The sequence below is a fragment of the Carcharodon carcharias genome (genome assembly GCF_017639515.1).
Source record: "Carcharodon carcharias isolate sCarCar2 chromosome 29 unlocalized genomic scaffold, sCarCar2.pri SUPER_29_unloc_19, whole genome shotgun sequence".
Classification (NCBI taxonomy): domain Eukaryota; kingdom Metazoa; phylum Chordata; class Chondrichthyes; order Lamniformes; family Lamnidae; genus Carcharodon; species Carcharodon carcharias.
Window position 1 is genome coordinate 291,629 of NW_024470664.1, and position 15,418 is coordinate 307,046.

At 55.1% G+C, this 15,418-nt stretch overlaps 1 protein-coding gene across 1 annotated transcript in view; it reads right to left on the reverse strand.

Annotated features, from left to right (window-relative positions):
- Nucleotides 1-15,418, reverse strand: part of LOC121274012 (sodium/potassium-transporting ATPase subunit alpha-3) — a 225,470-nt gene that overhangs the window by 198,695 nt on the left and 11,357 nt on the right. Inside the window, exon 2 of the mRNA XM_041181141.1 lies at nucleotides 2,364-2,486. Within this exon, the coding sequence (XP_041037075.1) occupies nucleotides 2,364-2,486 (123 nt within the window). The remainder of the gene's footprint in view (nucleotides 1-2,363; nucleotides 2,487-15,418) is intronic.

Genomic DNA, 15,418 nt, shown 5'->3' on the forward strand with positions numbered 1-15,418 from the left:
CTTTGTCCTGGATGGTGTCGAGCTTCTTGAGTGTTGTTGGAGCTGCACTCGTCCAGGCAAGTGGGGAGTATTCCATCACACTCCTGACTTGTGCCTTGTAATGGTGGACAGGCTTTGGGGAGTCAGGAGGTGAGTTACTCTCCGCAGGATTCCCACGGTTTTGAGTGGGGAGGGGGCAGGACAGTGAGTCAATCAGGAAAAACACATTGCGCGTGGACACTGGCTGTCTGCCTTCGAATGAGAGGATGCTAGCAGGTGCTCAGTGAAATGCTTAATAAGGCCAGAGGGAAATCAGGAATTATTGCTCAGAAAGGTTCAATCAGGGTTTGCATCGGAAGCGGATTATTAGTCACGCAAAGGCACTGATTGCTTTCTGAACCAAACAACTGCTTGTTCCCTACGTAGGCAGCTACTGAGAAACTGGGCAGAGATTCTCTATTAATGCAATTGTGCTCATTCTGGGACTGGAACAGAAACATTTCAGGCACTTACTGTCCCCATAAGCACGGGGTTAGATACAGGGTAAAGCTCCCTCTACACTGTCCCCATCAAACACTCCCAGGACAGGTACAGCACGGGGTTAGATACAGGGTAAAGCTCCCTCTACACTGTCCCCATCAAACACTCCCAGGACAGGTACAGCACGGGGTTAGATACAGAGTAAAGCTCCCTCTACACTGTCCCCATCAAACACTCCCAGGACAGGTACAGCACAGGGTTAGATACAGAGTAAATCTCCCTCTACACTGTCCCCATCAAACACTCCCAGGACAGGTACAGCACGGGTTTAGATACAGAGTAAAGCTCCCTCTACACTGTCCCCATCAAACACTCCCAGGACAGGTACAGCACGGGTTTAGATACAGAGTAAAGCTCCCTCTACACTGTCCCCATCAAACACTCCCAGGACAGGTACAGCACGGGGTTAGATACAGAGTAAAGCTCCCTCTACACTGTCCCCATCAAACACTCCCAGGACAGGTACATAGAGTAAAACACTTCAAACTCTGAAGGGCTCCAGCCTTAAAGTAAAACTCTCGGCCTCATATCATTTCCATTGTTCTGCCCCTTCATTCGCTCCAGCAGGGGTGAATGAACCAGGCGTCTATCGGTAAGAGAATGATGTGTGTCTGAGTCGGATGGGTAGGAGGATGTTGTGTTACTGTGGGCCTTCTCAACGTGTCAGAGAATTCAGACCACGTTTCGCAAGTGCTGCTTCAGGCTGAAGAGGGCAGTTCAATGCACACAGGCAGCTCTCAGGCTAAATATACCTACTCGCTGCAGGGAACTGCAATAAATCCCAGGGTGTGACTGGATTACGCTGCATCAATCTGGGATGATTGATGCCAACGTCATAGAAGTGCCTTTGACTTTCTCGAGTGTCTTCAGAGCACAATTTGGTGCAAAACAGCACATGGCATTCTGTCCCACGGAAAGACCTGTGTTCAATCCCAGTTTGGTGACAGAGGAATGATCGGGCGGCCACATGAATCGGGGCCAGGTGAGGGATTTGCAAATTGTGGAACAGGGCCAGGAGAATAATTCGCAGTTCAACGCCTGGCCTCAGGTTACGGTTCAATAGGTGGGAGAGTAATAACAACAAGGGAACTCGGAGGGTCAGTACTGAGGGAGTGCTGCACTGTCAGGGGGTCAGTACTGAGGGAGTGCCGCACTGTCAGAGGGTCAGTACTGAAGGAGTGCTGCACTGTCAGAGGGTCAGTACTGAGGGAGTGCCGCACTGTCAGAGGGTCAGTACTGAGGGAGTGCCGCACTGTCAGAGGGTCAGTACTGAGGGAGTGCCGCACTGTCAGAGGGTCAGTACTGAAGGAGTGCTGCACTGTCAGAGGGTCAGTACTGAGGGAGTGCCGCACTGTCAGAGGGTCAGTACTGAGGGAGTGCCGCACTGTCAGAGGGTCAGTACTGAGGGAGTGCTGCCCTGTTGGAGGTGCCGTCTTTAGTACATGATGTTAAACTAAGCCCCTGCCTGCCCTCTCAGGTGACTGTGTAGGATTTCCTGCTCCCTAATGGAATGAGACCAGGAGCAGGAGCTGCTCTGTGTCCTGGGAGTAACCTTTAACCCTCAACCAACAAACCACCTGCTCATTGGCCTCTTGCTGTGCGTCTATTTCCTGCCCCATTTCCGACATTGCAGAGCTGGCCACTCCCACCCACACCTCACCGCCCCCCCACCCCCACCTCACCACCCCCCCAAACCCCCCACCTCACCCTCCCCACCCCCAACCCCCAACCCCCACCTCACCCCCCCCACCCCCACCCCCCAATCCCCAACCCCCACCTCACCCCCCCCCACCACCAACCCCCACCTCCCCGGGGCCCTGCTCCGTTAGCCGGACACTACTCACCAGAGCGACTTCCTTCTTCAGATCGTCCATGTCCCGTTTCGGGGCCTTGCCCTTTTTCGGCGAGATCTTGTCATCCTTGTCTCCCTGTGTGGTGGCCACACGGTAACTGTCAGACCTCCCGTACTGCGGCACAACAAACACACAACGCCGGTTAGAGGCTGCGTCACCACACCGTCCGAAACCCCATCACCCCCACCCCCACCCCCACACACACCCCCATCACCCCCACACCCACCCCCACACCCCCACCCACACCCCCACACCCACCCCCACACTCAACCCCATCACCCCCACACCCACCCCCACACACACCCCCACACCCACCCCCATCACACCCACACCCACACCCCCACACACACCCCCACCCACACACCCACACCCACACCCCCACACACACCCCCACCCACACTCCCACACACACCCCCACACCCACACCCCCACACACACCCCCACACCCCCACACCCCATCACACCCACACCCACCCCCACACCCCCACCCACACCCCCACACCCACCCCCACACACACCCCCACACCCACCCCCATCACACCCACACGCACACCCACACCCCCACCCCCCCACACACCCACACCCCCACCCCCACACACACACCCACACCCCCACACCCACACCCCCACCCCCACACCCCCACACACACCCCCACACCCCCACACACACCCCCACACACACCCACACCCCCACACCCCATCACACCCACACCCCCACACACACCCCCACACCCCCACACACACCCCCACACACACCCACACCCCCACACCCCATCACACCCTCACCCCCACCCACACCCCCACACCCCCACACACACCCCCACCCACACCCCACCCCACCACACACACCACCCCCCACCCCCACACACCCACACCCACACCCCACACCCCCACACAACACCCACCCACACCCCCACCCCCACACACACCCCCACACCCCCACACACACCCCCACCCACACCCCCACCCCACACCCACACCCACCCCCACACACACCCCCACCACCCCCCACACCCCACACACACCCCCACCCCACCCCCACCCCCACACACCCACCCCCACCCCACACACACCCCCACACACACCCCCACACACACACCCACACCCCACACCCCCACACCACAACCCCCCCACACCCCCCCCCCACACCCCACCCCCACACACCACACACACACACCCCACCCCACACCCCCACCCACACACACACCCCACACCCCCACACACCCACCCCACACCCCCCACACACCACCCCACCCCCACACACACCCCCACACACACCCCCCACCCTCACACACACCCCCACCCCCACACCCCCACACACACACCCCCACACCCCCACCCCCACCCCCACACACATCCACACACACACCCCCACACCCACACCCCCACCCCCACACACACCCCCACACCCCATCACACCCACACCCACACCCCCACACACACCCCCACACCCCCACCCCCACACACACACCCCCACACCCCCACCCCCACACCCCCACCCCCACACACACCCCCACCCCCACACACACACACCCACATCCCCACACACACACCCCCACACACCCACACCCCCCCACACACACACCCCCACACACACCCCCCCACCCCCACACACACCCCCCCACCCCCACACACACACCCCCACACACACACACGCCCCCACACACACCCCCACACACCCACACCCCCACACACCCCCACACACACACCCCCACACACACCCCCACACACCCCCCCACACACACCCCCCCACACACACACCCCCACCCCCCCCCCACCCACCCCCCACCCCCCCCCACACCCCCACTCACCCACACACCCCCCCCCACACCCCCCCACCCCCACACACACACCCCCACACACACCCCCACACCCCCACACACACCCCCACCCACACCCCCACCCCCACACACACCCCCACCCACACCCCCACCCCCCCCACACACCCCCACACACACCCCCACACACACCCCCACCCCCCACACACACCCCCACACACACCCCCACACACACCCACACCCCCACCCCCACACCGCCACACACACCCCCACACACACCCCCACCCCCACACACACCCCCACCCCCACCCCCACACACACCCCCACCCACACCCCCACCCCCACACACACACCCCCACACACACCCCCACCCCCACACACACCCCCACACACACCCCTACCCCCACACACACCCCCACCCCCACCCCCACACACACCCCCACCCCCACCCCCACACACACCCCCACACACACCCCCACACACACCGCCACCCCCACACACACCCCCACCCCCACACACACCCCCACACCCACCCCCACACACACCCCCACACCCCCACACACACACCCACACCCCCACCCCCACACCCCCACACACACACCCACACACACCCCCACCCCCACACACAGCCCCACACCCCCACACACACCCCCACCCACACCCCCACCCCCACACACACCCCCACACCCCCACACACACACCCACCCACACCCCCACACACACCCCCACACACACCCCCACCCCCACCCCCACACCCCTGGCCTGACTCCGGGCGTTCGGACCTCCCCAGTCAGACTGACCGGATAACATCGTCTGGCCTTTGCTCAGGCCTCAGGCCTCAGGCCTCAGGCCCCCTTCTTTCCCCCCATCCCGGCCCGGCCCGGCCCGGCCCACACCGCAGCCTCCACCGAGCTGCCAAGTCGGACGCGTCGCTTAGGGGAGGCGACAAGACGGGAGAGCAGCGAATCAGAGATTCATTAGCCCAGCCTCCCCTGTGCGGAAGTCACTCGGGCCTACAGTTCAGGATAAGGTCTTGTCACACAGTGCTCCTGTCCCTACCTCTGGGCCACAATCTCTAGGGTTCAACTCCAGGACTTGATGGCCACAGAAGACAGAAGCTAGGGGCAGGAGGAGGCCATTCAGCCCTTCGAGCCTGCTCCGCCGTTCATCATGATCATGGCTGAGCCTCTATCTCAACACTGCACTCCCGCTCTCTCCACGCCACACTCTCACTCTCTCCACACCACACTCCCGCTCTCTCCACGCCACACTCTCACTCTCTCCACATCGCACTCTGGCTCTCTCCACGCCACACTCCCGCTCTCTCCCCGCCGCACTCCTGCTCTCTCCCCGCCGTACTCCCGCTCTCTCCACACCGCACTCCCGCTCTCTCCACGCCACACTCTCACTCTCTCCACATCGCACTCCCGCTCTCTCCGCGCCGCACTCTCGCTCTCTCCACATCGCACTCTCACTCTCTCCACACCGCACTCCCGCTCTCTCCACGCCACACTCTCGCTCTCTCCACACCGCACTCTTGCTCTCTCCGCGCCGTACTCCCGCTCTCTCCACACCGCACTCTCGCTCTCTCCACGCCACACTCTCACTCTCTCCACATCGCACTCTCGCTCTCTCCGCGCCGCACTCTCGCTCTCTCCACACCGCACTCCTGCTCTCTCCACACCACACTCTTGCTCTCTCCGCGCCGTACTCCCGCTCTCTCCACGCCGTACTCCCGCTCTCTCCACACCGCACTCTTGCTCTCTCCACACCATACTCCCGCTCTCTCCACACCGCACTCTTGCTCTCTTCGCGCCGTACTCCCGCTCTCTCCACACCGCACTCTTGCTCTCTCTGCGCCGTACCCCCGCTCTCTCCACACCGCACTCTCACTCTCTCCGCGCCGCACTCTCGCTCTCTCCACGCCACACTCTCGCTCTCTCCACACCGCACTCTTGCTCTCTCCGCGCCGTACTCCCGCTCTCTCCACGCCGTACTCCCGCTCTCTCCACACCGCACTCTTGCTCTCTCCACACCATACTCCCGCTCTCTCCACACCGCACTTTTGCTCTCTCCACACCATACTCCCGCTCTCTCCACACCGCACTCTTGCTCTCTTCGCGCCGTACTCCCGCTCTCTCCCCACCGCACTCCCGCTCTCTCCCCGCCGCACTCCCACTCTCTCTGCGCCGTACTCCCGCTCTCTCCGCGCTGTACTCCTGCTCTCTCCCCGCCGCACTCCCGCTCTCTCCCCGCCGTACTCCCGCTCTCTCCACACCGCACTCTTGCTCTCTTCGCGCCGTACTCCCGCTCTCTCCACACCGCACTCTTGCTCTCTCCGCGCCGTACTCCCGCTCTCTCCGCGCTGTACTCCTGCTCTCTCCCCGCCGTACTCCCGCTCTCTCCCCGCCGCACCCCCGCTCTCTCCGCGCCGTACTCCTGCTCTCTCCGCGCCGTACTCCCACTCTCTCTGCGCTGTACTCCCGCTCTCTCCCCGCCATACTCCCGCTCTCTCCCCGCCGTACTCCCGCTCTCTCCCCGCCGTACTCCCGCTCTCTCCCCGCCGTAATCCCGCTCTCTCCGCGCCGCATTCTTGCTCTCTCCGTGCCGTACTCCCGCTCTCTCCACACCGCACTCTTGCTCTCTCCACACCATACTCCCGCTCTCTCCCCACCGCACTCCCGCTCTCTCCCCGCCGCACTCCCGCTCTCTCCCCGCCGCACTCCCGCTCTCTCCGCGCCGCACTCTCGCTCTCTCCACGCCGCACTCTCGCTCTCTCCGCGCCGTCCTCCCGCTCTCTCCACGCCGTACGCTTGCTCTCTCCACACCATACTCCCGCTCTCTCCACACCACACTCTTGCTCTCTCCACGCCGTACTCTTGCTCTCTCCACACCGTACTCCCGCTCTCTCCACACCGCACTCTTGCTCTCTCCGCGCCGTACTCCCTCTCTCTGCGCCGTACTCCCACTCTCTCTGCGCCGTACTCCCGCTCTCTCCGCGCCGTACTCCCACTCTCTCCGCGCCGTACTCCCACTCTCTCCCCGCCGTACTCCCGCTCTCTCCCCGCCGCACTCCCCCTCTCTCCCCGCCGCACTCCCGCTCTCTCCCCGCCGCACTCCCGCTCTCTCCCCGCCGCACTCCCGCTCTCTCCCCGCCGCACTCCCGCTCTCTCCCCGCCGCACTCCCGCTCTCTCCCTGCCGCACTCCCGCTCTCTCCCCACCGCACGCCCGCTCTCTCCCCGCCGCACTCCCGCTCTCTCCCCGCCGTATTCCCGCTCTCTCTGCGCCATACTCCAACTCTCTCCGTGCAGTACTCCCGCTCTCTCCCCGCCGTACTCCCGCTCTCTCCGCGCTGTACTCCAACTCTCTCCGTGCCATACTCCCGCTCTCTCCGTGCAGTACTCCCGCTCTCTCTGCGCCATACCCCTGCTCTCTCCCTATACCCCTTGATGCCTTTCGAGTCTAGAAATTTATTTCCTTTTTGAATATATTCAGTGGCTTGGCCTCCACAGCCTCTGTAATAGAGAATCCCACAGCTTCACCACCCTAGTCAAGAAGTTTCTCCTCATTTCAGTACTAAATGGCCTACCCCGTATCCTGAGACTGTGACCCCTTGTTCTAGACCCCTCCCCCCATCCAGAGGAAATATCATCCCTGCATCCAGTCTATCCAGCCCTGTCAGAATTTTAAACGTTTCAATGAAATCCCCTCTCGCTCTTCTCAACTCCAGTGAATCCAGGCCCAGTCAACCCAACCTCTCCTCAAACAACAATCAAAGATTCTTTTATAACATGGCCAAGCAGTTTGATTATCAGCCTGTATATGGTAGATCTTCCTCCGATGAAGAGTCATACAGACTTGAAACATTAACTCTGTTTCTCTCTCCACAGATTCTACCAGACCTGCTGAGTCTTTCCACCACTTGGTGAATTGCTAAAGGGATGGTCACACTTGATAGCGGACAAGGGGGGAATGTCTATGGATGTTATTTACATGGACTTCCAGAAGGCATTTGATAAAGTACCTCATAAGAGACCATTAAATAAAGTCGAAGCTTATGGAATAGGAGGCAAATTACTGACCTGGTTAGAAAACTGTCCAAGCGACAGGCAATGGAGTAGGGATAATGGGCAGATAATCGAATTGGCAGCATGTGACTGACGGGCGTTAGTTCCAATAATTGTACGTTGAGGGAGAGCAGGACTGAAGCCAGCCTGCATGTTCAAATAGGTTTGGTTCCAAGGCACCAAAGTAAAGTCACAGGGCGAGATTTTCATACCTGTCTGGTGCCAGGAGCTCCCAGTCCCACCGCAAGTCAATGGACTTCTGGCTAGGGCACCACCTCACCCATGTTGGGTCTCGCCTGTGGTAGGTCCAGCCCCCGATGGGTCCTGCCCGCTGTGGGTCCCACCCATGATGGGACCGGAAAATCCCCGCCACAGACTCTACCGGTTCCTCCCCCACCCCGCACAGTGTCCCAGCTGTCCCCATTTATACACTTTTGGAATAATCAAATGAACAAATAACTAAACAAATGAGCCAATCAACAAAAAGACCAAATGGACCCTTTAAAAAGGGGTGGTCTGTGCAACAAGAAGCAAAATCGCAAAGGAAACTTTGCAAACTCAAATCAAAATGTGGCCCTAGGCGGGTAGGAATACACCCCACCAGTCACGGAAATGGTCCCCATTTATAGGTAGACCAATAGCAGCAGTATTTATATGGCTGGTCCAGTTCAGTCTCTCCCTGGAGCAGAGGAGATCGAGGGGGTGGGGGGGGGGGGGGGGTGGGGGTGGAGTGGGGGGTGGAGTGGGGGGGAGGGGTGGAGTGGGGGGTGGAGTGGGGGGTGGGGTGGGGGGTACGGTGGTTGGGGGTGGGGTGGGGGTGGGGTGGTTGGGGTGGGGTGGGAGTGGGGTGGTTGGGTGGAGTGGGGGGTGAAGTGGGGTGGGGTGGGGGGTGGGTTGAGGGGTGGAGTGCGGGGTGGGGTCGGGTGGGGTGGGTTGGGGGTGGGTTGGGGGTGGGTGGGGTGGGTTGGGGGTGGAGTGGGGGGTGCGGGATGGAGTGGGGGGTGGGGTGGGGGTTGGGGGGTGGGTGGTGGGGTGGGTTGGAAGGTGGAGTGGGGGATGGGGGGTGCGTTGGGGGGTGGGGTGGAGTGGGTTGGGGGTGGGGGTGGGCTGGGGGGTGGAGTGGCGGGTGGGGTGGGGGGTGCGTTGGGGGGGTGGGGTGGGTTGGGGGGTGGGGGGTGGGGGGTGGAGTGGGGGGTGGGGGGTGGAGTGGGGGGTGGGGTGGGTTGAGGGGTGGAGTGGGGGGTGGGGTGGGTGGAGTGGGTTGGGTGGTGGGGTGGGGGGTGGGTTGGGGGTTGGGGGGTGGGGAAGGAACGTGAGGAGGAAATTTTTTTACAAAGCGAGTGGTTATTGACCTGGGAGTCGTGGGCCTACGGCAGAGTTTGGAAGCAGTGACAATGTACAATTTCAGAAGAAAACTGGATGGTCACTTGAGGGAAATAGACTTGCAGAGCCATGGGGATAGACCCATTTAACAATGCAATTAGTGTTTTGCAAAGCGTTTGGCGCTGGTTTTTTTACAGTGTGATTAATAAGACATTGACAATGGGGCCCTTAACTCCGCACTGCATTCATGAACAGCTCAATTATTGGGACAGAGAAGTCCATATACCCAAGCTTGCTGATAGACAGCAGAGAGGGCCACAGCATAATGTCACAAACAGGTATTAATAGATGAAACTACGAGAGAGTATCCACTTTGGACAGAAGAATGAGAGAACAGGGCCCTATCGAAATGGCGAAAGGGGCTCGGAGCAGTGAAGGTCCCTCAGAGACTTAGTGCAGTGGTCAGTAAAATGTCAAGAACAGGTACAGGAAACAAGGGAGAAAGATGAATGGAATTCAGGCCTTTGTATTTAGACACGGGGAGGGGTAAGTCATACTCGAGCTACACAAAGCCCTGGTTATTCAACACCTGGAGTTAATCTGAGCAGCTTGGGCCCCACACCTCAGAAATGGGATATAGGCTGGACAGGGAGTGCAGTGTAGATTCACCAGACTGATACCTGCACTCCAGGAGTTACGTTATGAGAGATTACACAAACCAGGGTTGTATTCCCAGCAATTTAGACGACTAATGGGTGACTTGATCGTAGATTTTAAGATATTAATGGACTGAAAGGGAGGAGAGAGAAAACTAGTTCTGCTGGTTCAGGAGTCCAAGACCAGGGGTAAGAGTCTAAAAATTACTCCGTACCTCCTCTTCACAGCTTACCTTCCAACCTGCCTGTCACCAGCAAATTTACCAACCATCCCTTCAGTCCCTTCATCCGCAGCATTGATACAGACTGTAAATAGTCGAGGTCCCAGCAAACACACACACACACACACACACAAACAGAAACATACACAGACACACTCTCACACTAGCACACACACACACACATATAGACACACACACACAAACAAGCACATGCTTACACATATGTTCATACACACTCACATGCCCACACACTCTCACACACCCACACTAACACACACACACATACGCTCACAAACTCACACATTCTTATATACATACACGCTCATACATTAACACACACACACACTCACTCAATCACACAAGCACATACACACAAAATCACACACACACACACGTAGAGTCACTCAAATGCGCATACATACTCACTCATACACACAATTAATAAATCTGGAATATAAAGCTCATCTCAGTAAAGGTGACCAGGAAACTATCATTGATTGTTGTAAAAACCCCTCTGGGTCACTATTGCCCTTCAGGGAGGGAAATCTGCTGTCCTTACCCGGTCTGACCTACATGTGACTCCAGACCCACAGCAATGTGGCTGACTCTTACCTGCCCCCGGTGAGTATAAATCGCTGGCCTTGCCAGTGACACCCACGTCCCATGGAAGAATAAGTAATTTTTTTTTAAAAAGAGGCCTTTCAGGGGTGAGAGTAGGATACACTTCTACACGCAAAGAGTAATAAAAGTTTGGAATCCCCTTCCACGAGTGACAATTGATGCTCGATCTATTGTTCATTTTAATTCTGAGATTGATCGATCACTGCGAACCACCAAGGGCATTCATAGACACAAGGGAAAGGCAGGGTCACAGGTCGGCCATGGTCTCATTGAATGGCAGAACAGGCTGAAGGGATGAAGTGCCCTCCTCCTGTTCCTGCTTTGTTCCAAAATGCTTATTCTCCATGTCCAACCTCTCCATGATCCATCAAGGCCAGGACGCCTGAATACCCATTGTACACACCAATCAGTTAAAGTCAACATCTGGTGCATCAGGGGCTGTTTAAAACAGGCCCAGGGATAAGGGAACAAGCGTCAAGCCGGTGATACTGTACATGAGGGCCTTGCTCGAAGGGAAGCTACAGAGTCCATTTACTAACCAGTAACTCAACACCAGCACCGTGAGATCTAGTTTGTTCAGATCGATGTCTGGAAATGTCATCTTTGATTTCATTTTGGGACTGAACCGGTTAACACTGGTGTGTTCTGAATCTTGCTGGAGCTCTGAGTATTATTTGTGCAATCGAGCTATCACTCCCAGGCTGAGTGTTCCGGCTGTTAAAGGGTATACATTATCTCAGTAATATTGTTTGCATGAAGAGTATCATCATTTATATGATGTTTCACCGACTGTGAGTGCGGCTGATGTGTGCTGCATGTCTGTAATTGTTTGGTTAGTGCCCCTGGATATTCTGGGCTGAGTTAAGCCTGGCACATAATACCAAAGATGGACAAAACTCATTCTCACTCTTGAGTCCAACTGGGATGAGCCAATTCTCAGCGAGCCAACAGAGTATCACAATCTTCCAAAGAAGGGCTGGGCCATATAAGGGATGATGTTCCGTTGGACCTCCCCACATAAACAGGTAGCAGACATTTGGAAGTCTCTCCCTCAAACAGTCATCGAGGCTGAGTGGGAACTGGAAGTTGAGTAGGAGGTATTAAACCAAGGTGGGCAGATGGGAGTAGGCAATCGTGACTGAGTGGGCATGTGCTAGCTGGATTGAGGAGTTGAACGGCTTCTTTCTGATCCCACTCAACTGGCAGAATCCCAACAGGTCAAACTAGCCACCATCCAGAATGCAAAGGGAGCCAAACCAGGTTCGAGCCCGCAGAATATAAATCTGATCAAGCCATTCGACATTCCATGGAATCACAATACGTTAAAATTGTTACAGCTCGATAGGCTGCCAATCAAGGAAAATAATTACCATAGGTTACTATGTTGGGGGGGTAGGATTAGTAAGTTTGCAGATGACACAAAGATTGGCCGGGTGGTTAACAGTGAGGTTGAGTGTCTTGGGCTACAGGAAGATATAGACGGGATGGTCAAATGGGCAGAGAAGTGGCAGATGGAATTTAACCCTGAAAAGTGTGAGGTGATACACTTTGGAAGGAGTAATTTGACAAGGAAGTACTCAATGAACGGCATGACACTAGGAAGTTCTGAGGAACAAAGGGACTTGGGCGTGTGTGTCCATAGATCTCTGAAGGCGGAGGGGCATGTTAGTGGGGTGGTGAAAAAGGCAGATGGGACACTTGCCTTTATCAATCGAGGCATAGATTACAAAAGTAGGGAGGTCATGTTGGAGTTGTATAGAACCTTGGTGAGGCCACAGCTGGAGTACTGTGTGCAGTTCTGGTCACCACATTATAGGAAGGATGTGATTGCACTGGAGGGGGTGCAGAGGAGATTCACCAGGATGTTGTCTGGGATGAAACATTTAAGTTATGAAGAGAGGTTGGATAGACTTGGGTTGTTTTCGTTGGAGCAGAGAAGACTGAGGGCCGACCTGATCGAGGTGTACAAGATTATGAGGGGCATGGACAGGGTGGATAGGGAGCAGCTGTTCCCCTTAGTTGAAGGGTCAGTCACAAGGGGACATAAGTTCAAGGTGAGGGGCAGGAGGTTTAGGGGGGATGTGAGGAAAAACTTTTTTACCCAGAGGGTGGTGAGGGTCTGGAATGCGCTGCCTGGGAGGGTGGTGGAGGTGAGTTGCCTCACATCCTTTAAAAAGTACCTGGATGAGCACTTGGCACATCATAACATTCAAGGCTATGGGCCAAGTGCTGGTAAATGGGGTTAGGTAGGTAGGTCAGGTGCTTCTCACGTGTCGGTGCAGACTCGATGGGCCGAAGGGCCTCTTCTGCACTGTGTGATTCTGTGATTCTATCTAACTCTAATAAAGAAAAACAGTTAATATTCTTTCGCACCCCAATGCCCAAATTAGTTAACAGTTCTTAGGTCCAGTACAGGAAGCTAGTGGCCATACCATTGAGTGACAATGATCCAAAGCAGTTGTAATGGAATAGACTGTCAACAAATCACACTAGGTTTTAGTGCACTGAATCCAAATGGATCAAACTAGATCTCATTGTATAGAATAACAGAGAGGAAAGCTAGTACTCCCATTCTATTAAATCCCAATGAGCCTAAGCTCTTCCCCTTCTATAGGATCCACAATGACCCAAATGGCTTCCCAGTCTACACAATCTCAGTAAATCGGGTCAGTTTACCTCTGACAGAATCAGCTTACATCTTCCAGAGTTCCAAAGAGACACAACAGGGGGGCCAGGCTAATGCTGTGGGGACATGGGTTCACATCCCATCGCTGGAGCTGGTCAATTTAAATCCAATCGCTTAAAAGGGGAATATATAAAGCTAGTCTTAGCAATGGTGACCATGGCAACTATCATTGATTGGTGTGAAACTAATGTCCCCCTTCAGGTAGGGAAATCTGCCACCCTCACCTGCTCTGGCCTACATGTGACTCTAGGCCCACAGCAATGTGGGGGACCCTTAACTGCCCCTCTGAAATGGCCCGAGCAAGTCATGCAGTTCAAAGGCAATTAGGGATGGGCAACAAATGCTGGGCCTCACCCGTGACACCCACGCCCCATGAAAGAATATTTTTAAAAGTTGCTATTCTTCAGAACCTCAAATAATGAACCTGTTAAACCTCCATGAATCAAACTGGTATCACTCCATTCGTACTCCAAGCCTATAGCAACAAACCAATCCTGTTCTGTACAATGTCAATGACAGGAAGCAGTTACGATTTTGTGGAATCCTAATTGATTATATAGAATTCCGATTGTATAGGATCCTAAAGAATCCAATCAGTTGCAATTGTACAGAATTACAATGAGTCAAATACGTTCACCTTTCAACCGATTGCAAATCAAAGGGACCGTTTCCGATTATAGGGAATTCAATTGACAGTAAGGTAAGGGTTCTGTAGAACATTCATGAACCAAACCCATCCCCATTGCACAGATTCCTAAAGCATCAAGGCGGTAGATGTCCTAGTGAATCCCAATGGCCTCAACTCGTTCCCGAACTAGTTCGGCTTCCACAATATTCCAAAAACTCAAGGCAGTTCCCATTCTATAGGTTCCTGGTGGGTCAAATCAGTTACCATTCTAAAGAATCCCAGTGGATCAAATCAGTTACCATTCTATAGATTCCTAGTGGATCAAATCAGTTACCATTCTATAGAATCCCAGTGGATCAATTCAGTTAGCATTCTATAGAATCCCAAACGATCAAATCAGTTACCATCCTATAGAATCCCAAACGATCAAATCAGTTACCATTCTATAGGTTCCTAGTGGGTCAAATCAGTTACCATTCTATAGAATGCCAATGGATCAAATCAGTTACCATTCTATAGGTTCCTAGTGGGTCAAATCAGTTACCATTCTATACAATCCCAAAGGATCAATTCAGTTACCATTCTATAGATTCCTAGTGGGTCAAATCAGTTACCATTCTATTGAATCCCAGTGGATCAAATCAGTTACCATTCTATAGAATCCCAAACAATCAAATCAGTTACCATTCTATAGGTTCCTAGTGGGTCAAATCAGTTACCATCCTATAGAGTCCCAATGGATCAAATCAGTTACCATTCTATAGAAACCCAAAGGATCAAATCAGTTACCATCCTATAGAATCCCAAACAATCAAATCAGTTACCATTCTATGGGTTCCTAGTGGGTCAAATTAGTTACCATTCTATGGAATCCCAAAGGATCAAATCAATTACCATTCTATAGGTTCCTAGTGGGTCAAATCAGTTACCATTCTATAGAATCCCAATGGATCAAATCAATTACCATCCTATAGAATCCCAAACGATCAAATCAGTTAGCATTCTATAGGTTCCTAGTGGGTCAAATCAGTTACCATTCTATAGAATCCCAAAGGATCAAATCAGT